This window comes from Homalodisca vitripennis, chromosome 2, assembly GCF_021130785.1.
Source record: "Homalodisca vitripennis isolate AUS2020 chromosome 2, UT_GWSS_2.1, whole genome shotgun sequence".
In the NCBI taxonomy this organism is placed as follows: domain Eukaryota; kingdom Metazoa; phylum Arthropoda; class Insecta; order Hemiptera; family Cicadellidae; genus Homalodisca; species Homalodisca vitripennis.
The window spans coordinates 129,089,068-129,116,430 of record NC_060208.1 but is presented as its reverse complement, the minus strand read 5'-3'; the positions used below and the strand labels follow the sequence as shown (position 1 = coordinate 129,116,430).

General features: G+C 31.7%; 1 protein-coding gene across 3 annotated transcripts in view; it reads left to right on the top strand.

Annotated features, from left to right (window-relative positions):
* Window positions 1-27,363, top strand: part of LOC124354731 (splicing factor 3A subunit 1) — a 40,032-nt gene that overhangs the window by 616 nt on the left and 12,053 nt on the right. For 2 of the 3 annotated variants that reach the window (XM_046805390.1, XM_046805391.1), the window contains exons 2-10: window positions 1,779-1,943; window positions 5,674-5,842; window positions 7,132-7,291; window positions 9,044-9,197; window positions 10,133-10,260; window positions 17,934-18,107; window positions 18,316-18,460; window positions 20,246-20,428; window positions 22,623-22,744. In XM_046805390.1, the coding sequence (XP_046661346.1) occupies window positions 1,779-1,943; window positions 5,674-5,842; window positions 7,132-7,291; window positions 9,044-9,197; window positions 10,133-10,260; window positions 17,934-18,107; window positions 18,316-18,460; window positions 20,246-20,428; window positions 22,623-22,744 (1,400 nt within the window). Of the gene's footprint in view, window positions 1-1,778; window positions 1,944-2,321; window positions 2,415-5,673; window positions 5,843-7,131; window positions 7,292-9,043; window positions 9,198-10,132; window positions 10,261-17,933; window positions 18,108-18,315; window positions 18,461-20,245; window positions 20,429-22,622; window positions 22,745-27,363 lie in introns of those variants that run through there. The other variant, XM_046805392.1, reaches the window with a different exon arrangement.

The window sequence follows — 27,363 nt, the reverse complement described above, 5'->3', positions numbered from 1 at the left end:
GGACTGGAAAGAAGGTATCTGAGTGTTGAAATGAACCTGTCCATCAAGATACTGCTGAACATAGTAGATCCTCCATTATGATGATATCCAAGCAAAAATAAAAACCTGTCTTTGCTCGTAACAGAACGAAATATTTGTCTGCCTGTACCATCTGTAGAATAGGTGTTCAACACTAATTCTTTCCCTGGCTTAAAAACAGCTGTGTACACCAGTAATCCAGACCTTGAGTTTATTTACATCAATGTCATGAACGTACAATGCTCTATTGTAACGAGTTTTGGCTCAGCTAATTTTCTTGTTAGTCCAGTTTACAATTCCATCCAAAATATTTTGAGGAATTAATAGACTCCAAACGGATTCTGCAGTTGGATTTGTTCTTAAACTTTTAGTCATTGCCTTCAAACCAGGTATATGTGTAATAAAATTTACAGCCCTGGTTCTTACATTTTAATTAGGCATTTATTTCTCCATTGAAAAGCAGGAACCCTTTTCTTCACTATCATTGTGTCCTATAGTAGTAAGTTCCTTCTCCCCTAATCTTATTTTGAGGAACCTCTTTATTACGCTTAACCTGTTGTCCCTTATCTTTTTCTTCATTGCTTGTGACAGGATCATTTCACACCCCTTCCTCATGTTCAATATAGGTTCATTGTGTTTTATAGGGTATTGAAAATCTTTGCTTTCTGCTTTCTAAATTTAAATGTCATGTACGTTGTTCTGTATAATTTATAACAATATCTTCTGAGTCATTGATATCTGAATCTGTTTTATGTTCACTCTTATATTCAAAATCAGGATCATATCATCTACGCTTTCTTCAAGTGAGTCTTCTTGCAATGTTTCTTCCACTAGTAATTCCAAATCTTTATCAAAACGTTGAGACGAAGATTGTAAAACATGCTTCTTCTAATGTTAAGAGTTATGTTTGATGGCCTGGTTCGACATCCATGACACAAACTTAATATATTCACATAAATATAAATCAATAATAAAAAAAATATCACAGTCCGTTAGAAAATAGAGCTATGCAATCATTATAAAACGTCTGTTAGGTTCTGTAATACAACTACTATAATATGTCTGAGAGACCGATATAATTTGTAACGCAACTACTTCAATATATCTGGGAGACATCACGAGTGTTGCGAACTGCGCACAATGCATCAAGGTCAAACAATGCCCTCAAAGTAACATGCAGAAACTAGGAAAGTACTGCGTGGTATGGCGATCCAGGGTGCACAGCAGTGGAGAAAAGTGATTTTGAATTTCCCTCGTGGTCTCCTATTAACTAAGGGTTAAACTATAAAAATATACATATCTTTTACAGCTTTTTCCATATGTAAATTTGAAATAACAGCTCGTAACCCTGGAACTGGCAATCAAATTCCTGTTAGTGGCAGAGTGTTTTTTGTACCTTGGACTTCCCTTATATTTATTTTATTATCAAACTAACAGTTACCTGTGGCTTTACCATGATTTTCAAAATCTAAAGGTGTATCCTTCATAATGAAAACATTTATGATGTAATATGATGGATCCCTATGATATTTTTCAAACAGAAGTAGACATATCAGATACATATTATTTCAGTATCCATGGTTTGAGAGATTCAAAAGTTTAAGTTCTATTTTAGGTTTTTTGTATGAAAAATATACATACTGTATAAGTCTCCGAACACATTTTTGGTCAAAAATTGTCAACTATTATCTGTTTAAATTAATTATTTTTATTACTTCTGTGTCAAGCCTACTATATTGAAGCCTTAGCTCAATTTCCAGATATAGTTGACAAGACCGCTAGCTTTGTTGCCCGTAATGGGTCAGAGTTCGAGTTGAGAATTCGACAGAATGAATTAGAGAATCCCAAATTTAACTTTTTAAACCTGGGAGACCCTTATAACACCTACTACCAGTATAAAATCAAGGAATTTAAGGAATCAAAAGGTAAATTATCAATTTATAAGTTGTGAAATTTACTTTAAATTAGTTTAAGGTTTAAGTTGTGGCATATATTTAACAATTATTTAATAATATTAATATATTGATTTTAATTGTTTGCAGGACATAATACTTGGTCCCATCTGCAGTTTTAAAAATTATGTTATTGAGTCTGTATCTGGCCTAGCAACAGTACTTGTTTTATAACAGTCAAAACATCATTTGATTGTATGAATACCATAGCTCCTAATTCTGGTATCTGATTATATATCATCTCAATACTCTCATTCACCAGTCATTTGATTGTTAAATATTTCCGATGGATGTATTGAAATTCATTTAATTTTTCAACTACGGTATAATACAACTAAAGCAATGTTTTAGCTCATTTCATCTTTCATCGCCCATGTTTCATACAACAGATGTGTCCAGCTAGAAGCTAGACTGCTTATTGAAGATGACAACAGATAAAAAGTGGTAAAGTATTTAGTTTTATAAACACAGCTTTTATTCAAATTCAGTCATTCTTTATCCATACATATATATTATTCAAGAATAGTAAGTACAGCTTAAATGTTATGTAATCAATCTTTATCAAATTAGTTTAATACCATTCAAGTTTCATAATGTGAATAAATAGTTAAAATTGTCCCATAGTTATATACAATTTTGATCAAACTAGATAATTTTAATCAAATTTGATTAAATATTTTCTGATATTACTCATATATATTTCTTGTTTTTAGCGTTGTGAAGGCAGCAGTAGTTTTTTTTTTATTTATTTAAGCTTTGAACTTTAGAAGGAATTCTATAAAAAATGTTTTATTAATCAACAAAGTTATATATTCTACTGAATATCCTCTTGAAGCTATTGCATTGGTTCAGACAAATCCTCTAAAGAAAATAATGGGACACTAAACAGTTTCAAAGCAAAGCTATAAAGCCATATTATCGACATATCACCATGTAAATGATAAAGTAGACTATATAATGAGAACAGTATTTTTAAGGATTACGCTCTTGTTTACAGTTCAGATTCAATGAATAAAGTGTATCATTGTGTAATTCAGTCCAAGTAAGCAAAAAAACCTTTGCTCACTAGACACTAGTCTTCAACATTCAGGCTTCTCCTGTTTCTGTGAGCCAATTTGGCCCAAGCTGGGTTGACAAAGAGTATCTCAATATTCTTAAACAGGAACTTTGCCTAGTTTTAATTTTCAATTATTGTTTAGTTTAGTATAGTGCATGGCTTTGCTATATAATAATTTAACTTACCGTAAAAAAATTACAACAGTGGTTAAATACATGTTTATACTATCATAAACATTTCATTGATTGAACATTTCAGTTGCCTTCATTGAGAAATTGTGTTATACAGATAGCTAAATAGATGTAGCTAACAGTTTTAATACCATTAAGGCTGGAGAAGAGTCACAACTTGTACTGTAATAAGTTTAATATTAATTTCAGTATTGAAAATTGTTCAAAATAAATGTAGTATATTTTAAACTTTATTTTCAAAATTTTACCAAGCAAGTTATTAAAAGTAACTGATGTTGCATCTTATTAAAAATGTATTTTATCTTCTTCTATTATTAGCCATTGGTTGTAGACATCAAGCTAATTAATTAGGGCATTGTTCTGCATGTATAAGTTGATATCCTGCACTTTAGATCAGCTATTCAATGCTGCCCAAATCTAAATGATTCAACTCAAAATGTACAGAACGTAATCATGAATAATACAATTTTTTCTGGCCGAAACTGTAAGTTACAATATTGTTAATAATTAGTTAACATCATATTTTTACTTTCAAAGAATGTATGACGTATTGATATCTAAAAAAAATATAAAAGTATTACAACATTATAGGAACACCTCAAAAGTTACAAGGGTAGTGTAGTTAGTTTGAGACACGAGAGGACTAATGCTATAACTGGGAATAAGATTTTCTATTATTTCACAAAAGAAAACTCACAATTATCCAATAATTAGTGTATTTTTCACGAGGCCTTTCGACATCGAAGATGCCATCATCAGGTGTGAATCAACAATTTAAAAACAAATATCAGCTGAGTAAAACTATCAACATTTATATGGTTAAAATTAAAATAAAATGAAATAAATATTAATATATGTATAAAAGTTTGGGTCAAAAAGAGAATTTAGTTATATTTTAAGGAATGGTGAATTTTGAATCGGTCCAAAATCATTGTTTAAAATTGTATCTTTGTGTTTTGTTATGTACAATGTTTTCATATGCGTCGAGTTCTTCTTGTTTGTGGACTTCTTTTAATAATGTAAAGTTTTTAAATGTGTGGTTTGTTTCAAAAGCATGTTTGGCGATAGCAGATTTATCAGTTTGTCCATATTTATAATATCTTTCGTGTTCTTTAAATCTTTTTTTAATAGTTCTTTTTGTTTGGCCAATATAAATATATGATGATGGCATCTTCGATGTCGAAAGGCCTCGTGAAAAATACACTAATTATTGGATAATTGTGAGTTTTCTTTTGTGAAATAATAGAAAATTTATATTCCAATAAGAAGAGCTCCTCCTCCTTCATGGGAATAAGATGTTTTTAACGTTAAGTTACCAAATACACAAGCAAAATAATCCGACAGTGGATGGTGCGTCTGAATGCCTTTTCAACACCCCACACGCACAATACTGTTGCCAGTTTAACATGTAGAAAAAGTTACTGATCAGTCTCATCATCTGTTTCAATAAAGAAACATCATCAGTTGTTACTGTAAACAAATATATGCATGTTTATTTTCGTTCTAATGTTTACAGACAACATGTAAACCAAACAGACAGTAGTAACCCGGTCATGTCATAGCAAGAACAGCTGGTGGTTAGCAGCAGTATGACGATCCCACCTCAAATGTCATTGAACTATTTTGGGTGCCTGTAAACATATGCTTGTTTCCACAATAATTTCATTCTCAATTAAACAAACTCTGTCCAGCAAGTCTTTATCTTATTGGGAGATAGATAATCGTCCAAAGTAACCATATCTAGAGATTAGGGAAGATTTGGTTTGTATTGGAACTTTGTCTCTTTCAATTTTGTTGCCCCAAATCCTCAGGAATGGGCTGCTTTCTTTCTGATATCAAAATGGACTTTTTTTGACCAGTTGTGGATCTTTCCCTTTTAAATTATTTTTGTCTTAGTTATTCCTATGATGGTGCATACCGTATATGTGTAATCATTTGGTTCTTTCCAAATATTCTTTTTGCTATTTATCTTCTAACATTTGTCCATAAACATTGTCAAAATCAGCCAGTTTTCATATGATGCACATCATGCAGATAATGTTTATGCACAATTTTTGGGAATAACTTATTGTTTGTATTGTTATTAATTTTTAAATCTGTAGTGGTTAATTCAGACTTCACGCAAGATCAGTGAAAACCCTTCAGATTCCACCGAAGTAACTCAAAACTGTCCTCAGAACAGATCTTTAGATAAAAAAATTCCATTTTGTAGAAATCACCTGGCTCATGCCAAATCTTGAGTAATAATCCAAAATCGCTGAAAATTGATGTCAGTTCCTCAAAATCATGCTACTAACTAAAAACAACCTTGATTTGGGCCAAATCATATCTTTAACTACATGGACCAATTGAACTGCTCCATCTATTAGTTCCAGTAGACACGGGGTTTTAAAAGTGTTAAGTTACAATAGTTTTAAAGAAATAGTTAATTTTATTAACACATGATTATATTTAGCTCAAGACGTAATGGGAGTGGCATCCCGACAGAAAGCAGTGGCGGTTGCTTTGTCCATAAAATTGAGACAACAAGAACTGCTAAGACAAGCAGAAGAGCTCCTGTTGAAAGATCCTCCTCCAGTTTTTGAATACATCACAGAATCTCCCTCCATTTCTGCTTTTGATCTGTGAGTATGCGCTGGTGGTCAAATTGAGTTTTTATTAAGGTTTTATTTTGCTGGAAACAAAACTTGTAAAAGATGCTTTTGTAGTTTAATCTATTGTACACAAGAAATCATTATTATTTCATTTTTGCTTTAATTTAACTGGCTGTAAGTGTCGGAAAAACTTTGTTCAGCAGACTAGTGGGCACAATAATAGTTGTTATCTGACAAGGTAACAATTGTTACAGAATGTTCCATCGTAAACCCATTGGCATTGATTTACAGGTATTACTCGAGTAGCTACAGCAGGACTGAAATGTGAATTAAATACCCACTTTTACTCTAGTTTCATAATGCTACTAGTTCATGTAATTGTATGAAAATCAGCTAGAATCCTCCCATATTCATTCTTATACATTTACAGTGATTATAAAAGCTTTGGTTTTAATAATGTAATTATAGTATTGCTAAATGTTCTGTTTATAATAACATTATGTTTTTTGCATTGTTATGAATGTTGATTTGGTTTTATTATACGAGATCTGTCTTTAAAAATAGTAGACCTTTGTTCATATCTTCACATTGGTGCTATTCTTCATCATCCGGGGCGTGGCATCCTTCAAAGTAGGAATTAATAACAAATTATATTGTAGTGAGAATTATGTTAGGTAGATTTCATATAAATCTGCCTATTGAAATCACCTACATGATTGGAATTTCTAGGAGATGTTTTGCATTTCCACCAATAAAAGCCTCCAGAATTCAACCGCACCATAATCTTAAAATTGTTATGTATATGTTTGGGCTTGCGCCATACAACACAGCTTTTGGCACGAAACTACTGTAATTTTTATTCAAACTTAACCTAGTACAGAAAATAACACGTCTTAAATAAGTTTGTTACCAAATCAAACAAAAACTATGTTATCAATCAATAAAAAGTTTAAATATGGTGGTTGTTTGTGCAAAAGTTATATTTCAACTATTCCACAACGTAAACAAAAATTGATATATTTTTAATTATTTAAGCACATTTTTTAAGGTTTCAAGATGACTGTCGATCAAAGTTGAGAGAAGTAGATTATATCTCAGTTATATAGGCGTCATAGAGCAAATCAGAAAAATGATTTGTAATTATCAGACATTTGCAAAAATTTTTTTTCTTGCATGTTTTTTTATTTCATAAGGTTTCTGATGTTAAACATATTCAAGAAGTAATATTATCCAATGTTTATTCAGTAAATAAATATAATCTTCTATGGTTAAAACTAACTACAAGAGTTTACTCCACTGTACACTCAACCATGTTTCAGTGACACTGTGAAACTGACAGCTCAGTTTGTTGCTCGCAATGGCCGCCAGTTCCTCACCAGTCTGATGAACAAGGAACATCGGAATTCCCAGTTTGACTTTCTCAGACCACATCACGCAATGTTCCAGTATTTTACTAAGCTACTGGAGCAATACACAAAGGTGATATTGGTCAAACCTTTATTTTCACTTCTTTTGACATTTTCTAATTGTAATTTTTTTTTTTATCACACCAAAGTTTTATGTTAATTTATACTCTATATAGATTTGGTTGGTTAGCTTAAATTTAGTTTTACTGGCAGTTTTTATATTTTATACAAATTTAGATACACAATACATTTGATGAGTTCGCTATCTTTTTATGAATAATTTTAACATGTGATGGAAGCAAGTACTCAACTCCATTGTGTGAGCTAGAAAGGTTTTCAGTCCTGTCAGAGATGCATCTGCAGAAGGAGCTAATGGAGATTTGGGGTTACAATGCATGAATTGTCTGGTCTATAATCCTTATCTCTTTTTGTCAACTTGAATTCTTATATCATATTGAATTTTTAGGAAGGCTGTGTATAAATTAACCATAAAAGGTAACAATTCATAAAGTATTTCGTTTCTGTAACATCAGTGATGAGGTGCTTACATGCCAGAATAGATTCTCTCATGTCGTCAGGATGTACTCAAATACTTTTTCTACTGGCAATATATTCAATATACTTGATTTTCTTCTGGTTTTTGATGCTAAGTAGACGTCATTAACATTAAACAACAGTCCTTTCAAATATCAAGCACAACAATATGATTTTCACTTTTAACAAGAAAACAGGGGGTTACATTTATGTCATCAGTGCTTACCTGATTGTTAACTGCAGACATAGATATATGTCTGCAGCACTAAACAGAGTAATTTTTGTGTAAAATAAATAGATAATGATTGTTAAAGGTACTCATAGTAATATTTTAGGAGGGTGGGAGTGCCCTGAACTTTATTCATTATAATTAAGACTCATCACTATTGCATGTTGTGATATCAAGCACTTTGGTTAGTTATTAAATTAAATAAAAAGTAAAATTATCAAAATCTCCTTTTTAGTTTTTGAACTGATTCCTAGATCTAACATTTAGTTCTACATTAGAGAGAGAACTAAGTGAAAGTAAGAGGCAATGAATTGTGGCTATCTTAAGTCCAAATTTTGTATTATTCAGTAGTTTGGTTGTTTATTAGCAAGGGATTATAAGAAGCGTCTTGAAGGACTTTTTATTCATATTTTTATTGTCTTAAGTTATTTTACCAATGGCAATGTCCTCATTCTGGGATTTTTGCAAAAAAGGCTGGAAAAATACTTAGCACAGCCAATTTGGAAGACTCAAATTTTGTATATGGTATATATTGTTAACCCTTTAATTTTGGATTGAACTTATGTGATTATTCTCTCTGGTTGTTGGGTCACTATGGGTGGCCATAGGTGTGCTCTCTGTCAGGTTGGAGGTTTATGTCTATGGCCTGGCCCTCAGGCCTCTCTTAATGACCCTTGGCTGTTATGTCCGCTCATTAGGCCATTAAGTGTGGCCCGCTGTGTTAATACAGTTATAAAATTCAGTCCTTATCCAGTTGTGGTTGGAAAGTGCTGCAATGTCTTGACCAAATAAAGAAACAAATTAATATTTGTCTATTTTCAGCACATACCATAGTAAACATAGTCATGGAGCATGTGAGTTGTGCGAAACCCTGCAGGCCAGGCAGGGTAGTCGGGTCTGTCGTTATTTGTAAGCAGCCCGTCAAATACTGCCAACACCAAAGGGTTAATGTAACTAACAGTTTGATTAGAAAATGTTAGCCTACCTCGTTGATAATGTGTAGGAATTTTTTTAATTCTTATGGTCATTAAAAATAATTTAATCCAACTTGGGTTGTTACAGGTGTTGATACCCGCAAAGGACATGATAGCCAACCTGGGGGTTGAGTGTGTGAATGCATCATGTATCCTGGAACAGGTCAAGCATCGTGCCGAGTGGATCAGATGCAAGGACGCCCAGAGCCGCCGGGAAGATGAACTACTTGAACGAGAGAGGGGTGAGTGTCTTGGCTGATGTTAGAAACCAGAAGTAATTGTCATTCAGTTACAAAATTTATAAGTAAAACATGTTAAATCACATCATTATTGAGCAGCTTTAAATGAGTTGATTAGAGTTTGTTATTGTCAAAGGAAGGTTTGAAAGGTTGATAGAATTTAACTTTTGCCACCATTATATGTTTTAAAATGTATACACTACATTTATAGGATTGATATTATTCTCTTTGTCAAGTGTAAGAAATTTAATGCATAAAAGGTGCTCCAAACCTACAACGTGAAACAATGGACTGCCATTAAAAAAAAGTTATACTCAACAACAGTTTTTGAAGTCCAGATGGAAGAAAATGATCCCAGGCATTGTCACTGCACATCAAGAGCACAAACACAACATCTGACACCCACACAAGCGATAGGGGATCACTGTAATACATTTTGTAACATATAACAATGGTAAATATCTGAAATCCTTATCCTTTCAAGGAGTTTCCATTTTTAACATATTCTAAGGTATATCCAAAGAGTACCATTAAACTAAATAACTTGTTCTAGAAATTTCTATAAAATGAAGCATTTTATTTTACTTTAAACAGAGTTAAATTTCTTATAATGAGTATTGTTTCTGAATGTTCATAGACTTCTCATAATTCTCAATAAAAGATATATCTATTATGATAATATTGTTGAAGAAAATACAATCACATCAAGGGATGTCCATAAACCTTTATAAGACTAATTTTTAAAAGACAAAATCTTTATAAATATCCTTGCTACAGTTAATGAAGCAAGCATGATGGATGTAAGTATTTTCAAGAAATTATAGGCACTTGTGAATAACAACCTTCAGTGATAAAAACCTTTGTTTTCTCTGTCCAATAACATAAATCTTGGTGACTTGAATTTCTGAAACTATGAATTGCATATATCTCTGTTTCAGTGGCCTATGCACAGATAGACTGGCATGACTTTGTTGTGGTAGAGACTGTGGAGTACCTGGTGGGGGATGTCGGAAACTTTCCACCCCCTACCACTCCCCACTTGGTGGGCACCAGGATTCTCATGCAGGTAAACCAACATGACAATTTTTACCTGCATTTTTGAGCTGAATTAACATCCTAAAAATCTTGTTATCCTTACCATATTTATATTCATAGAAGTATATATAAAGGAACCAAACAATATCCAGAATAATAATCAAAATATTTTATATTTAGATGTGAATTATTTAATACACAACTTTGAATAGTTATAACTATACAAATTAATTTTCAATGTGGAAATCACACAAAATTGACTGCTACCAGCACAATAAATCAATGGAACTGTGAGAAATAGTTTACACCATGTCCTATTGACAATATTTTATGTGGACCAGAGGCTCTTTGGCTGTGTAAGGTTAGAATCAGCTGGGAACTGCTTTCTTCCACAGAGTAGAAGAGCTAGCAATAGCAAGAAAATTTCCATGACAATTTGTGTGTCTGTTGTACTATATACGAATTAATTTTAAATTTGGAAGCACATTTGTTGTTTTTATTTATATGCCTTTAAAAATCACATACAAACTGAAACTGCAAAACAAATTTTTAATGTTTAACCCTTATAGTGCCAGGGTCTCCCGTAACGGGAGACCTTATATACTTCCGAAAAGTGCCGAGTCTCCCGTACCGGGAGACCCCGTAGTTGCGCAAGAAGTGCCGGGTCTCCCGTAACGGGAGACTTTGTAAATAATTTATTATACAATAGTTTCATATATTTACTGGTTTACACTACATCCAAAAGCTTCATGGATATCCAAAATGTACAAAAAAAATATTTTCCTTTGTACTGCGGGCAGATGACGTGCTTGTTTTTGATTTGTGTTCAGCTGTCTTGATGCAACGACGATCGCAGTGGCTGTTGTGTGTTGTGTTTCGTTCTTGTTTATCTTGCTTGAGTGTTTTCAAGTTTTTAGTGCTGCATTTGTAGTTTCAATCCGAAAAATGGAAGATAGTGATATTAGAAAACTTTTGGAAGAAAGTAATGTTATATCAATTGATTGTTCATATAACCAGTCAGTTCCAGACTACGTCATTGGTGATAACCAAAATCAACAATTGGAAGAGACAACTCCAGTGCTAGTTGTAATGCAAAATTTGGATCCCGATTTTGAGTTGAGATCTGAAAATACCATTCCTAGTAATAGTTTAGGCCTTGTGTGTGACAATATTCAAGTTGTTAGCCCCACTGAAAACTTGAACAATGTGCCTAATGTGAGTGTTTTTGCTGTTAGTAATAACCCTATCTCTGATTTTCAATCTAGTGACCTAGACCCTTCGTGTAGTTATAATAGTAGCCATAGGCCAAAAAATAAAGTCCCAGAAGCTCCGTCAAAACAATGCAAAAAGAAATTCAAGTCAGAACTAACTAAAATGCCTTTTTCTGACTATGAATCACCTAGTGATCCTCCTGATGACTCTGATTTGGACAAAGACTATATCCCGTCTACTGAGAATGAATCTACAGATGTGCCGGTCAAACCCAAAAATCGTCTTCCTAAAGGTACAGGTAAACGTAAATTACCAGCATTTTCTCTACTCCTATAAAAAAACCAAAGGCATCGTCTAGGCCTACTAAAAGGAAACCTCGATCAAATCTATTTTCAGAACATAATCAAGACCCAATAGAACCTATCCCACGGGTGATAAATAAAAGCAGGGTTAGTAAAAAAAAAAACGGTATCTCACCAAAATCTAGAAGGTTTACAGCCTATTGCCCTAGACTTTGATAGTGACCCTGAATCTGGACCAAGTTCTTCAAGTGAGGAGGATTCATCATCAGGCGATAGTGAAGATGAGCTATGGGTCGAGGTAGATGATGATTATTTTTTTCCATCACTCCCTGTACAGTTCTTGGAGAATGTTGGGCCTAAACATATGCCGCCTCACAACTCAACTCCACTTGCTTACTTTGCTTTGTTTTTTACAACCAGCCTTATTACACTTTTTGTAAATGAGACCAATCGTTATGCAGAGCAATTTCTATCAACCAACGTGTTTCCAGATGGTTCTCGAGTGGCTGAATGGCTTCCTGTTACAGAACCAGAGATGAAAGCATTTATCGCTTGCATACTAAACATGGGTCTAATTAAAAAACCTACAATTTTTTCATACTGGTCTACAACTGCTTCTAACTCAACTCCGTGGTTTCCCCAAATAATGACAAGGAACAGATTTCAACTTATATTGAAATTTTTTCACCTTGTAGATAATTCTAAACTAGGTCCTGTCCCAGATCCGTGTGCAAAGTTCCAGCCAATTTGTGATCATGCCAATAGATTGTTTAGGCACTATTATATACCTCATCAACAGCTCTCTATTGATGAATCTCTAGTGGGGACAAAAAGCCATATGTCGCTTATGCAATATTTGCCTAAAAAACAACACCACAGGTGGGGGGTGAAAATGTGGGTTCTGTGCGATGCTGTAATGAATTATTGCCTTGGGTTTTTTGTTTATAAAGGTGCAAAAAATACTAAGCCTGAAGATAAGGCTGTGATGAACAAGTACGGACTGGCATATTTCGTTGTTACAAAACTTTTAACCATGGGCAATTACCTCAATAACGGATATCATGTTTTCGTTGATAATTTCTTTACTTCAGTTCCATTGGCTAAGTACTTGTACACAGTGGGAACGTACATCACAGGTACAATTAGGATGAACAGAAAGTTTTTACCTGCAGGAATCAAGCAAAAATTTCCAGTTGGAACACTAAAATTTTTTAAAAACAGGTTTTTGTTACTTTGTGGCTTTAGAGAAAAAAATCCCAAAAAAACAAGTGCTGTTGCTATCTTCACTTAGTAATGCTACTACAACTGATGTTCAAAGAAAGGGTAGAAATGAAGTTATAAAGAAACCAGACATCATTCTACAATACAACAAACACATGGGAGGCGTAGATGTGTCAGACATAATGCTCTATGTCTACTTAGATGAGCGTGAAAGTTTAAAATTTTGGAAGAAAGTGGTATTTCATATCATGTCAAGGATGGTACTCAATGCTTATATTCTGTATGCAGAAAATGTGAAACCAACAATAAAAGCTCCACAGAAACCAATGAGCCGTTTTCGATTTACCGAAGTTATTGTAAACGAATTAGGCAATGAATGGCTAAATACTAAGTCAGAAAATAATACCCCCACTGGAAAAAAATATTCTAAAAATATAGTAGTAATAATAAGACTGGATGGTGAAAAAAAGAGGAGATGTGTAGTATGCTCTGAAGAAAAGAAGAAAAGTGTGTCCCACTTTGCTTGTTCCCGATGTGACAAAGGATTACATCCTGCTTGCATCCAGAACCATAAGTGCTATTAAGATAACATTGATAAACCGTGTACATAGTGTAAATAACTTAGTTTAGGATTAGGCCTGTGTAAGACAAAAGTGTAAAATTTTGGAAACCAAACAAAATCTTCAAATTGGCCACATGAGGTGATTCTTCACATGCACTGGACTATAATTAATTAACAAGGTATGTTCATCAAAACTATTTAGCATTGCTATTATAAGCTACTTGTTTTAGACATCTTACAGTATGTATTAGGAATTGAAGTAAAAAAATGTAATATTTTTGTTAGAAACATTGTTGCTTAGAGAAAAAAATCTAATTAATCCTTACAAAAAATTTTTAATTGTTAGATATTATTTTCTGGTAGTTTTAGTTCAAATATAATGTTATATATTATATAAGTTCTGTTTGTTCTTTTACAAAACAATCATCAAAATATGTTAATAAACAAATTTTTTACAGCATTGTAACCAAATATAGCATAACTAACAATTTGTCATTGTATTTATTTTTTTTTTTCAAGAAGGTTTTAATTCAGAATTATGTTATACATATGAATTTTGATTGTTTTTAAATGCTGTATAACATAAAAATATTTATAACTAGATAAAACAAAAATTGATTTATGTTTTTTTATCTCAAACTTAAAAAAGTGTTTAAAAATTTGTTACAGCCTATCGATTTTTTATAAAATTAAAAATTTGTTCAGTTCTTTGTGTACTCTTTTATAATAGGTAAATTAGAACAGTCTTTCACCAACAAATTAAACAAAAAATCATGAAAATATGATAATAAAGCAATGTTTTATAGCGTTTTTACCAAAGTCTTGCGTTTTTGCTGAAAAATGCCCGGCACTTCTTGCATATACCCCATAATTTCACCTGGCACTCTTACAATGTGAAACATTTTTAGAGCTGTGGCACTCAAAGGGTTAATTCTTTAAAATATTGCGGTGTGGTGTTCATGTTTTCATACAGATAGAAAAGTAAATGATGTTCTGGAACGTCAATACTATTTACTACCTAATACAAGTTCATCCTTGTATTTAAAGTGAAAAGTTTAAATTTTTGATAATAGTACATAAACATTTTGTCTAGGAAATAACCGGATTAGTATTGGTGGAGCCACAACGAATGCAATAAGGCTGAATATGGTATGGCCAGTCCCGTGACTTTCCCTCCCACCCCTCCTCGAGTTTTGTCTGGCTCCCTTACTTATTCCCCACGTAGTCCCAGTTATAAGCAGTTAACCTTTTCATTGAAGGAGGAGCTCTTCTTATTGGAAAAACAATTTTCTGTTATTTTCTAAAAGAAAACTCACAATTCTCCAATAATTTTTATATTTTAACACTTTTATAAAGTTAACCTTTTGTCTCTGTGTCTGAAAAATGTTTAGTGTTCAGAAATAACAGCATGTTAACGTCACATTTTTTTTCAATCTGGGAAAATATGTAAGTGAAACATCTGTAATATTGCAACAAGTATATGGGATTATTGTTTATCACAAACACAAGTGTTTGAATGGTTTAATAAATGATTAAGATGGTCGTGAAGACACAAGTGACTTCACACGCATTGGCAGACCATTGTCATCAAAAACTTACATCCATCATGCTTGCATCATTAAATGTAGCAAGGACCTTTATAAAGATTCTGTCTTTTAAAAATTAATCTTATAAAGGTTTATGGACATCCCTTGATGTGATTGTATTTTCTGCAGCAATATTATCATAATAGATATATCTTTTATTGAGAATTATGAGATGCTAACATTGAAAAGATCGGTAACCTTGTTCAACAAGATCATCAGTTAACTATCAGAGCAATTTCTGAGCTAACAAAAATCAACAAGAAAATGTTAAGCAGATTCTTCATGAAATGTCTTCTATTGTTCTACCACAGGTTCTATTTCATCATCTGTATTTTCTTTTTCTGGGAGAAACCCAATTTCATCAGTTCTCTTATCTTCTCTGACAGTTCTGTCTAGTCATAACTCTGAATTTTCTTAATTTTCTCAACATGAAAAAAGTGTGTTCAAAAATGGTTTCAAACATCTGAACAGAAGGAATGCCATAGAATGATTTGTTGTGACATCCTACAAAACATCGAATTTGTCCTACCTTCTTAGACAACGCGATTACCTGTGATAAAACGTGTTTTTTTTTTTTACTTACCATCCTGAAACAAAACATCCATCTATACATTGGAAATACCCTGCTTCTCCACAGCAAAAAAAGCATGAATGTTTGTCCTAATGCTTCTGCATACTGAATAGTCTTATCTTTTAGAATAGGTTCATATATGAGAACATTTTTATCACACGTTATTTTAACCACTTTAGATCACACTCATCTATGTCTCTAAATTAAGCACTTTTACAACTTTTTTCTTCAGTAGTCCATTTTCAGTCTCGTACTTTTCGTGATTGTTAAAGATAGTCAAAACGGATGTTGGCAGAAATGCTAAACTCCTTTCATATTTCACCTTTTTCACAATCCTGACATCAACTGTGATTATTTTTCTTTTTCATTCTTGTGTTAATGTTTTACACGTATGTTTCACTGACAACATAATGTCTTACTCAAGACAAGCTATAAATTAGTGATTGGCACACTGTAATGGAACTCAGGCTGAAAGGGGAGGAGTGTCTGTCTAGTCAAACTATTAAAAGGAAAATACTATCATGTCATAACAAGAGTAAAAACACAGCTGCACTGTAAAGAACAGAACCGTACTCATACGCTGACTGGATTATAAGCTAAAAAACTTTGAGTAACTCTATGCCAAGAGAATGTCAACTTATAGAGATAAACTTCAACTTATAGAGGTATATGTTGACTTATAGTGGGAAACTTCTAGCTTGTTATATGGATCACAACTCGTTAAAATTCAAATTATCAAGATTAAATATTTAAAATTTCACCTTATAAAAGTTTTTTAAGAGTTGAGTGTTCTGGGAATTGGATAAAATTCATGATAGTGAAGATTTTGAGTTATCAACATTGACCAATTGGTGTCCTTACTGTATTTGTAGTACAGACTTAATACCTACATCTTTACTGTAGAGAGATTCGCAAAACCCAAAAAATCACTTTACATTTTTTATTAGTTTATGTGCACTTACGTTTTTAATTTATATGTATTAATTATCAGAGTATATAGACAGGAGAATACCTTTTCGAATTACTTTTAAAAATTGTTTATTAAACAACAGTTCATTAAAACTACAAAATTAAAATTGGCTTTCAATAAAATAGTTTTTATAAGATGTAAAATATTTAGATTTAATCACCAGTTGCTTACATGACTACTTGTCTTGAAAAAATTTTCTTAAGAAAAGGTTTTTTTGTTTTAAATAAACTAAATTAAATGAAAGTTAACTTCTTGATTCAAAATTAAAATTGAAAAAATTAAATTTTCTTATAAAATTTAAATAAAATGTAAATTTGTAATGTGATTCTAAATAAAATGTACCTTTTCTCTATTCTAAGCAAAGCTAAACTGAATTAAAACTTTGCTGAAAACTTCTTTGTACCATGTGCGACACTTCCTGTTACTCTTGGCACAGATTAAAAGTAAAAAATTGTCATTAAACTATATTCCTTCAAAAATTATTTACTACAAATTGTGGTATCTTTGTTTTAAATTTATTTTTACAAATGAATATTGAATTTCTATTGCAAACAACGTTTAACAAATTAAAGTTCAAAACAAATCTTGCTATAACTTGTACTCTCTTCCAATGTTGTGTTAATAATTTAGTGTTCTCTTATTCTCCTGAATTCTCTCTGATTGGTATCAGTATAATACAATATTCCCTGTAAAAGAGAGCTAACATTAGTTGACAACAAATTTCCCATATTAAAATGGTAATTTGACTATAAAATTTCTACTTGTGCAAAACCCCTGCAGAACGGATTTGGAATAAAGAAAGATCGGTTGCATCACTAATCTAATCTGCCAAACACTGAAAAAAGACACTGAGATATTTGGAGTTTTTATACCCACCTCTTCCCTAACCAAAATTACCTTATTACCGACGCCCTTGATTGGTCTAAGACTATTGTCAACTATGCAACCCCTATGTTAACCATTTATCATAGTCAACTTCCAGATAAACCGCTGTCTTTCTGTATGAATCTTAGCTTCGTGGACCCTTTAAGAAATTACATTTTTTAATTCTACCTATGTTTGGAAAAATCTACTTATATTCCAAATTATTTTTGTATATTTTTCCTCCCATAATTATTTATTTATTAAATTTTAATTTACCTATGTAGCAAATGCTAAATACCCTTCTGTGGGTCCTTGCATAAATGGCAATGCACTGAGATCCATTGAAATTACCAAAATTAATTTTGGACCAGTGAAAACGTTCACTAAAATTAGTTTTACTTGTAAATATTTTACAGGAAAGAATGGAAGAAAGTGAAAATACAGAGGAAGAAAAAAGTAGTGATGATAATGGAGTTGAACATATTGAAGAGGAAAATGAACATGTTGTGGAAGAAAATACTTCTGAAAAAGAATCAGAAGAAGCTCTGAGTAAAGAAGATGAACGAAAGGATTCAAAAGACAATAATCAGGTATGTAATGAGTCAACTCTCATAAAAATAAGAATGAATTAGCTTAGATTCAAGCATGCTTAAATATTATATAAATGTTTATATAACCAACATGTTAAGGTTATGAAATTTACTATTATTGAAAGTTATGCTTTATATGTTAGTTATACTGTGTAAATTTATTGTGATACACAATAAGTACATTTTCTCACCTTATATTCATTTCCAGATAGAAGACATGGAGGAAGACTCAGAGACTGAGGAACAGTTAGTGCCACCCCCTACCCCTACTTGTCCTGTGCCACTCACCTTAGCCCCCACACCTCCTGATCCAGACACAGTCATTGTAAAGAGAGATTATGATCCCAAACAAAGTAAGTTATTTTCTAGTTTTTATTTTAGAACAGAGCATATTTCATTTTATTTGGAAGATCTTTTTTAACTGTCCTTTTCTTTTAGCTTTTGTTTGTAGTATTAACCCTTTCAGTGCCATGACATCAGCATATTACAAGTGGTAAAAACCTCTTAAATTTGTCAGCGTTGATTGGAACCATGATCCATATTTAGGCGATATTTAATATAGTACACAGTTGAAATAACCATATAGCTGCATTCAATATGTTTTGATGTATCGATGTGGTTTTTTTCTTCTATGTAGGTCTTTGCATTGATAATGAACTATGACGTTGTTTGGTCTGTCAGCTGATGATATGTATGGACTATTTTGACTAAAACTCAAAAACTTTATAAAAAAATGTGTACTAACACATATTAAAAATAAATTGTATTAAGAAAAAATAAATATGAAAAGAAATATTCTCAATATTTTACACCAAAAATAAAAATTATTTAAATTTGTCAAGTGTTAATTGAACAAAAAGTTTTTATAAAAAGTTTGCAAATATTCAAAAATCACCAATTAAGGGAATAACATAGCAAAATAGCTATGACACTCAAATGGTTAAAACAGTGAAGCAGAAAGCCTTAAGAGCATTGATAAGTTTGGATGCTTCCTCATCAGTTGTCTGAATCTTTCTATCCTAGAGATCTTTTCAAACTTGTTGTTTATGACATTAGTCAAAGAGACATTTTTTAGAACAAAAGCATTTTATCAGCTTCCATTATGCAAATATTACAAACAAGAATTCAAAGTATATTGTAGTTTGTTATAAAAATGTAAATATTAATTCAATGTCATCTAATTTATTATTGATTTTTGTGTGTAAAAATTGTATTCTACACATTTTTTGTTTTATTTACAGTAAACCCTTTTTGGTATTATAGAATCTTACGTTTACATTGGCATAATGATTTTAAATAATTATCCATCACGTGTATCAAAATCCAGATACTTTCACAGTTTTAAATTAAAATTTTGTTTTCTTTGAAAAGTAATGAACATATAGTAACTCTATATGAACATTTCTAATAAAACTCTAAAGCTTCAAAATTGACCAATAACACTCATGTGTTGAAGAATTTTTGAATGAATTCATGTTAATACATGCCCTCATATTTTATATCAAATTGTACATTTCATGTGTGTTATATAATATGCATATTTGAATTTCTATTTTTAAATTCAGTACTTTTTCAGTGTTAGAAGAATTATACAAGGTGTACAAAAACTCCCGGGATGGTTAAATATTTTTGAAAAATTTTAAACTCTAGCCTTAAATTGTTTAAAAATATTTAACATTGGTAAATGCAAAACTTGGTATAGCCTTACTAGATATAAAAATCTAATTTAACATATATCCAGTGACCTGCCACTTTCTCAGGGGGGCGGCTCCTATTGAGTCAGAATAAGATCTTAAATATAAGCATAGGTTGGTATGCACATCTAATTAAGGTCTTTCTTAGTAGAGGACAATGCCACAATTTGATGAACATACCAATCTATGCTTACATTTAGAATTTCCTTCTAACTCCTTGTGGGCTGTACCCCTGAGGGAGTATCAAGTCATAGGATATGTCCAGTAATCCTGTACCAAGTTTTGTAGCTATACCTCAAACTGTTTCAAAAATATTTAACTGTCCTGGGACTTTTTGGAAATATTGTATATAGTTTTATTTCACGTGTCAAATGTACTATACACTAATCTATGTAAACATATTGATAATTTAAAATAAACTAATAAACATTTTGATGTTTTCAGTTGTGAGAACAATGAAACCAAAGGTTCCAGAAGAGTTCCTAATTTCTCCCATCACTGGGGAGACGATCCCAGCCAACAAGGTCCAGGAACACATAAGGATTGGGCTGCTGGATCCTCAATGGGTGGAGCAAAGGGATAAACAGTTAGAGGAGAAACTCAACCAGGAGTCAGTTTATGTCCCAGGTAAAAAAACATATCCAGTAGTAGAATCTTGTTCAATATTTCACTTCACTGGGAGAAGATCCCAGCCAACAAGGTCCAGGAGCACATAAGCTGGATCCTAAGTGGGTGGAACAAAGGGATAAACAGTTAGAGGAGAAACTCAACCAGGAGTAAGTTTATGTCCCAGGTAAAAAACATATCCAGTAGTAGAATCTTGTTCACTATTTCACTTATCACTGGGAGAAATCCCATATGGCATCGTCATGACCATCGTCACAAAAAATATTTGTCTAATTTAACTTGGCTTGACTTTAACTGCTCCAAGTTGTAGATGCCATTTGCTGTGGATCGATGTATCTAATTTTTATTTTTTATGCACTGTTAAGTAAGTCAATGAACATTTACATCTTGATGCACTTCAAATTGGAGTGATTTTTTTAGAAAATTAAACAATAAACAGTAGTCTAAATATGTCCCATTGTTTTTCATAAACATCTTGAACATAACTCACTATAGATTATACTTTATCTTCTGCATTGGCTTTTTAAAACTTTAAAAAATGTATTCCTGTTGCATAAATTTACTTGTCACATAAACCTTTAAATATTATAAGTTAGTATTCTGAGATTATTTTTAATTATATTTTTCTGTTTCAAAATAAATATAAACATATATTGTTGCAAAAAGTAAAAGAAGTATCAACATTATACAAGTTCAATTACAATGTTTATACAATATTTTTTGTTCAAATTTCCTAGAATTACTCTGCATAACCTTTTTTGCTAACTATTCTTCTGAAAATAACAATATAACTAAACCCCAACTCAGTCTTAGGCATTAACCTTCATGAAGTTCGAGTCATTAATAAAAAAAAAGAACTTTGTAGGCCTAACTAGATTCAATGTTATCTTTGTTGGTTAGGAAATGTAGTTATCCAACAAATAGAAATTTGCAAGTATACACACGCTAGGCAAAGCTGACTCTTATCCAGGTTATGAGAATACACATTACTTCCTGCTCAGTTTTACATACAGCAAGCATGCTGTATGTAAAAGGTACATTATTGGTATATTCAATGGAAATACAATGACATGAACAAAACACCTCTACGCAATGTTTAGCAAAAGTTATGGACAAATAACACACACAAATTATCTGTATGGATAATGCCAATGTATTGCGCATATCAACACAATGCATGCGTGATATCTTTTAGTAAGACTTTGAGGGGCTCAGCTTATCCTTTTACATAGTATCTAATGTTTCTGGTGTGTATAGTTTTTCTAGGTGGCATTACAATGTAAAGTATTATATGCCCATAACTTTTGCTACGATTGTCGTAGACATGTTTTGTTCATGCCATTAAATTTCCATTGTAGAGACCTTTAAAATGACATGTCACAAGATAGGGGTTGCAATTTTAAAATTTAAAGTTAACCCCTTCTACCCCCCTTTGAAAAGGGGGTGATATTTTGTTTACCCTCAAAAAATCCAAAAAAGTAATTTAATAAGTATGGTGAAGGTTATACATTGATATCTCAAACCATTTGAAATATATCCAGGCGTATCAGGACTTAATTTACACCATTAGATGTAAGGGGTTGTTTGCCCATAACTTTTGCTACAATCGTCATAGAGTTATAGAGATGTTTTGTTCATGTCATTGTGTTTCTTTTGAATTTACCTTTTAAATGAAATTTCACACAATAGGAGTTACAATTTGAAAATATAAAGTGACCTCCCTTTACCCCCCCTCCCCCCTTTGAAAGAGGGGGATATTTTTATTCTTCAAGAAGCCCAAAAAGTATTTTAATAGGTATGATGAAGGTTGTACATCGATATCTCAATCCATTTGGAATATATCCTGGCGTATCAGGACTTAATTTACACCAAGTATAAGTTTCATTATTTTGTAGATTTTTTTATTAGGTTTACTCATAATCAGACATAGAATGAGTCATAACAAATGTAAAAAAAAAACAAAAGCACTTGCTCTATCATATACTGCAAGTTATATCCTGATAATTAATTAAAGGGATTAGAAAATATAATGTTGCATTACTTCACTGCAGTAAACTATACACATAAAGCATGTTGTTATATACATTTTTGTATTGAATGTATGTGTTTTAACACAGTGATAGATAATGATTAGATTGAAAAGGTTTCAGTGTATTACATTATGCTTCTTCATTACAATGGTAATTTTACACAGGTTCTGCAATTGGAGCGAGTCTGAAGCTACTGGCTGAGAGACGGACGGACATATTCGGCGTGGGTGACGAGGAGACTGGCATTGGCAAGAAGATTGGAGAAGAGGAAAAAAAAGAAGATAAGGTAAGAAATGGGATAAATTTTCCATTAAATGTGTTGGCTATGATGGTCATTATTTTCATAGTATTTAATTTTTATACTCATGTTAGCTATTTATCAATTACACTAAGGTTTTATTACTGAACATGGACACAATACTAATAGTCCTCTTAATAATGTCATTCACTTTTTTACGTTTGACATAAATAATAAGAGTAATAAAATCTTTATTTGTTGTTTGGATTTTACAATAATAAACAATTCAAAATTCAGCACAATGCCAAGTCAGTAATAAAATACACTAATGATAATAACAATAATCACTATTATAAGTATTATAATACATTAAAAAAATGGATAGGCAGTCGTGGAACTGAATGACAGAAATGACTACTTCTTGTGACGGGCTGTGAATATATATCTTGAAAAGTGTGTTTCCTAATTATTAAATGGTTATTTTTTTATTTTAAAATAATATATATGAGACAGTAAATTATTTTACATAAAAAAGTGTTATGTTTTCTATTACTGTATTTTTATACATTATTTTGTAATATTTTTACATTTCATATATTACAATCATCACTGACTTCTAAATATTAAAGTAATAAATATTTATACTTTTTTTCTCTTAGGACAAGAAGCTTATAAATTGCAATTAATCCTATAAGAACCCTAGCGCTGCTTCCAGAGTGACAGGATATTCAGGATGGGTAAGGTTAGGGGGTATGGACCGCCTCCTATCGAGATTGATGAGGAAGAATTAGGGCACTAATCTCAAAGTTGTACACCCAGAAGAAGGAGAGGCCAGCTCTGAACCAGCCTCTCCAGTCAAAGCAGGCAGGGGGTGGCACACCCTTGTTGAGGCTAGCAGAACCTCTGATACTTAGGGAGCGGACCCCACCAACAGTCATCTCTCGCAATACAATAGATCTATTGAATTACCCTTGCACCCCAGAATCTCAATATTTGGAGTTAGTGATGTGCACTCCTTGACACCCTTAAGGTTGCCCAGATTTAAGTGACACATCGGTTTTTGCTGGGCCCAGTGGTAGGTTCAACTGGAAGGTATAAACCAGCCAGAAGTGATCCTTGCTGGGTATACATTTTCCTTACTATTGTTTATATTAATTTCTATAATTTAGTCAGTAATCACTTTCACTACAATCTTGTATTTCTGGATAGCCACTGAAAGGAGCGGTGAAACTGACTGACATCAAAATGGCTGCGATAGTCCCTTCCTTAGTGGCTACAGAGCATAGATGCGTGACGTGAAACAAAAGTTTTCCCCCATGCAAAACATACATCCATAGCCCACCAAAAGAAGTAGTCACTACTATATATACATACCTATAAATACATACCTACATACACATATATACATTAACACCAATTGATCCATGCAATAAAATTTAATTTATTATAGACTTATTAAAAATTTTTATTGGTTAAACAAAAGAAAATTTATATGAATTATAGAAAGGATAATTCAGTAGCCAATTAAAATTTGTTTCTTAAAATTAGTGTAGGGGTACTTCGTAAAGGTTCTAAATGATTATATAATTTCAATGATAAGACAATATAACTTTTAAATGTTATGGTTAAGCGATAAAAATCTATTGTTGTGTTATTTTTTGTTCTTGTATTGTAAGTCTGGTGCTTATATTATCGATATGGTTGTTCCAATTCAGCTGATTATCTATCTGAATTCCCAGAAATTTAATTGAATTTACACAATTATCAATTGACGTATGTATCAATGTTGGATCTTAAGCTGAATAATTTTCTTTTTTCCTGGTTTAGAAGAAATCCATAGGTACTAAACTAGGAAGATGCAGTCAAAACTGTATCATTAGTATATTTCTGAAATTCGGATAAGCTTAAGTCCTGAAGTTCGGATTACTCAAGCAACGGTTCTTTTGACATGGCAAAATGTGTATTTCTTAAAATTGTATTAGGGTGTAGCTCCTAAACAACTAAGTTTAAAAGAAAATTACTAAAAATTAAAATATAGGCTGTTCTATAAGAAATTCTTAAATTAGTCAGCATATTAAAGGTGGCTAAATATTTTTATTATAATGGCGTAGTTAAAATTGCTATCCTGTATAGTATCTATGTGTTATTTACTCGTATTCACAATTGTACCTAAATATAACAATATCTTTAACTAATTTACGCCCAGTTACGAAAGAATTATAAATAACTTTTATTTACTGAGATACAATTAATTTATTCTGTGCACTCGTCGTCAGCTTCAGCCAGTAACATAGACGGCATGTGATCCGTTCCTAGTTCTGTTCCAGTTTATAGTGACAGTTTGTACATTTTTATTTTCTTTTTTGTTTGTATGGTTATGTTTTAATGCTCATATTGGTCATTATCCTAGTGTGATTTTTATTTTACAATAATTAAGTAAAATTTGAATGGCCTGCAATTTACATTGACTATTTTTTCTTAGTCTATGTTTTCTGATTCAAAAAAGTTTAAGAACACTATCTTTGTTTGAAAACAAACTGTTGAAGCATAATAACAAGCAAAAATAAAATAAAAATATTAATTTTGGTAAAGTAGGTATTTTTATACAATTTTAAAAATTGTAGTTTTACTCTCTAAATAATTTACCCACAATTACTGTACAAATTCATATATTAAATTGAAATTTTGAACAATATACCCAAGTAGTATTGGAACAAATAAAACCACAGGTAAAGTTAACTATAAGTTGAAAATGTTTTCCTCATAGTGGATTAGAATGTTTTAATTTTAATTATATTTCACACAGTAAAAATAAAATAAAAATTCATAAACATCTTGTACCTACATGAAATAAAAGGGAATTTCATATGAAATAAATCCACAAGAAAGTTGTTATTCTAGCTATAAGCATACACAGTTACAATTACATTAGTAAAACTATGCTAAAACCTTAAATGAGTTTCATCATTTTAGCTGGTACATCTGATTTTTGTCTGGTCTCTAAAAAATTAATCAATAATGAAACTTAAAATTCTCTAAAATATGTACAAAATGTACATTGTTAGCTCTTTATGTCGTGTGGGAGCGCCAGTGCTTCATGTACACTGACTCGCTAATGCTCTCTTGCTATGCCAACGCATCGTGATGTAAGCAATTGGTAGAACTGCCAAAGATTAAACTCTCTATGCAATATTGTGAAAAATACAGGAGAGGTTCATGAAAAATTCTTTAATTTCGTAGTATAGCTAGTTTTTCTGTTTCCTGGTTGCTGTAAATTGATGTGTTGAAATACTCACTAGCTGAAGTTATTTGTTTGTTAACAAATAAGTAATGGCATCTTGTCAGCAGCAAGTTCTCGATGAAGGTATAATTGTGTATCTTACTGAGGGTCATTCCGTATGAAATCAACGCACTAAAATAAAATAGTTTAATTGAACAATTCAAACTTTGGTGAAATTTGGTATGAAGGTTGTCCTACTATAGATTAGAATAATTGCCAATTTTTTCACAAGAAGCAGTTGAAAAGTTATAGTTTTAGCTAAACTTTCTCAAAATCAACCAAAAAAGCGCAACCAACATATTTTGAAATGAACATAACTTTTCTCCTAATTGAGCTAGACATGTGGTAGTGGTGTTATTTTACTGAGTTTTAAATGCTATTTTTTATGTAAAACACAACATACTTTGTTATAAAAAATGTATTTGAAAAATCAAGTTTTAAATTTTTATTTTTCCCAAAAAGTCTTTTTTGAAAAATTATATAAGTTCCTATAAATAGTTTGTATTTTTGTAAGTGATTCTCAAAATTTCAAAGTATTGGGCTAGTGGGTTCATAGTCAAATAATAATTTAAGAAAGAGTATTTTAGAAGTTTTTGTAAAATTATGTATCCTTACTTTACTTAATTTATGTTGGTGATTATTATCATAATTATTAATTGAGTATGTAAAAGAGGGTTTCCCCTAGAATAATGATTCAGTTACAAAATTACAAAATATTGTTTTTTTTTAGTGAAAAAGAGGTTTTATTATTTTATAATGCATTTTATTTGAAAATGTAAGGAGACAGTCAAAAATAATAATCAGAAGATTCTGATCTAGTTTATTCTTCAAGTCCAAAAAAGGCATTTTTAGTACTCAAATGGATTTTTGGACAGCATAAAAATAAGAAAAACTTATGCTATCATAAGCAAGATTCTGTTTGTGGAGGCAGAGTGGCACTTTTTCCACTATTGTCCATGTGGTGGAACTTTGGGCTCAGTGAAGAGACTTGATGCAGGAGCAAGCCTACAACGCCTTATGACAAACTCAATTTTAAATCCTACACTACTATATGAATGGGTAGTTGAAAATTTATCTGGAATTAATTAGTGTAGAATTCCCATAATTATGATATTTTGAGTTTATTGGACACGATGAAATTAACAATCTAATAGTGTAACCACATTTCAAAAACTGTTAGGTAGAATATGGATGTAAACTTAATGTTCTGGAAACTGTTATGGCATATCAAAAATATCTTTACCAAATAGCTGTCTATACAGTTGTTAAAACAAGTGCAATCTTATTTTTATGTGTTGTAATTTAAGTAAACAGACTTTTACAAAAATATAAATTTTTTGTTTACACTGCATCAAAACATTGTTGTTTACACTGCATCAAAACATTG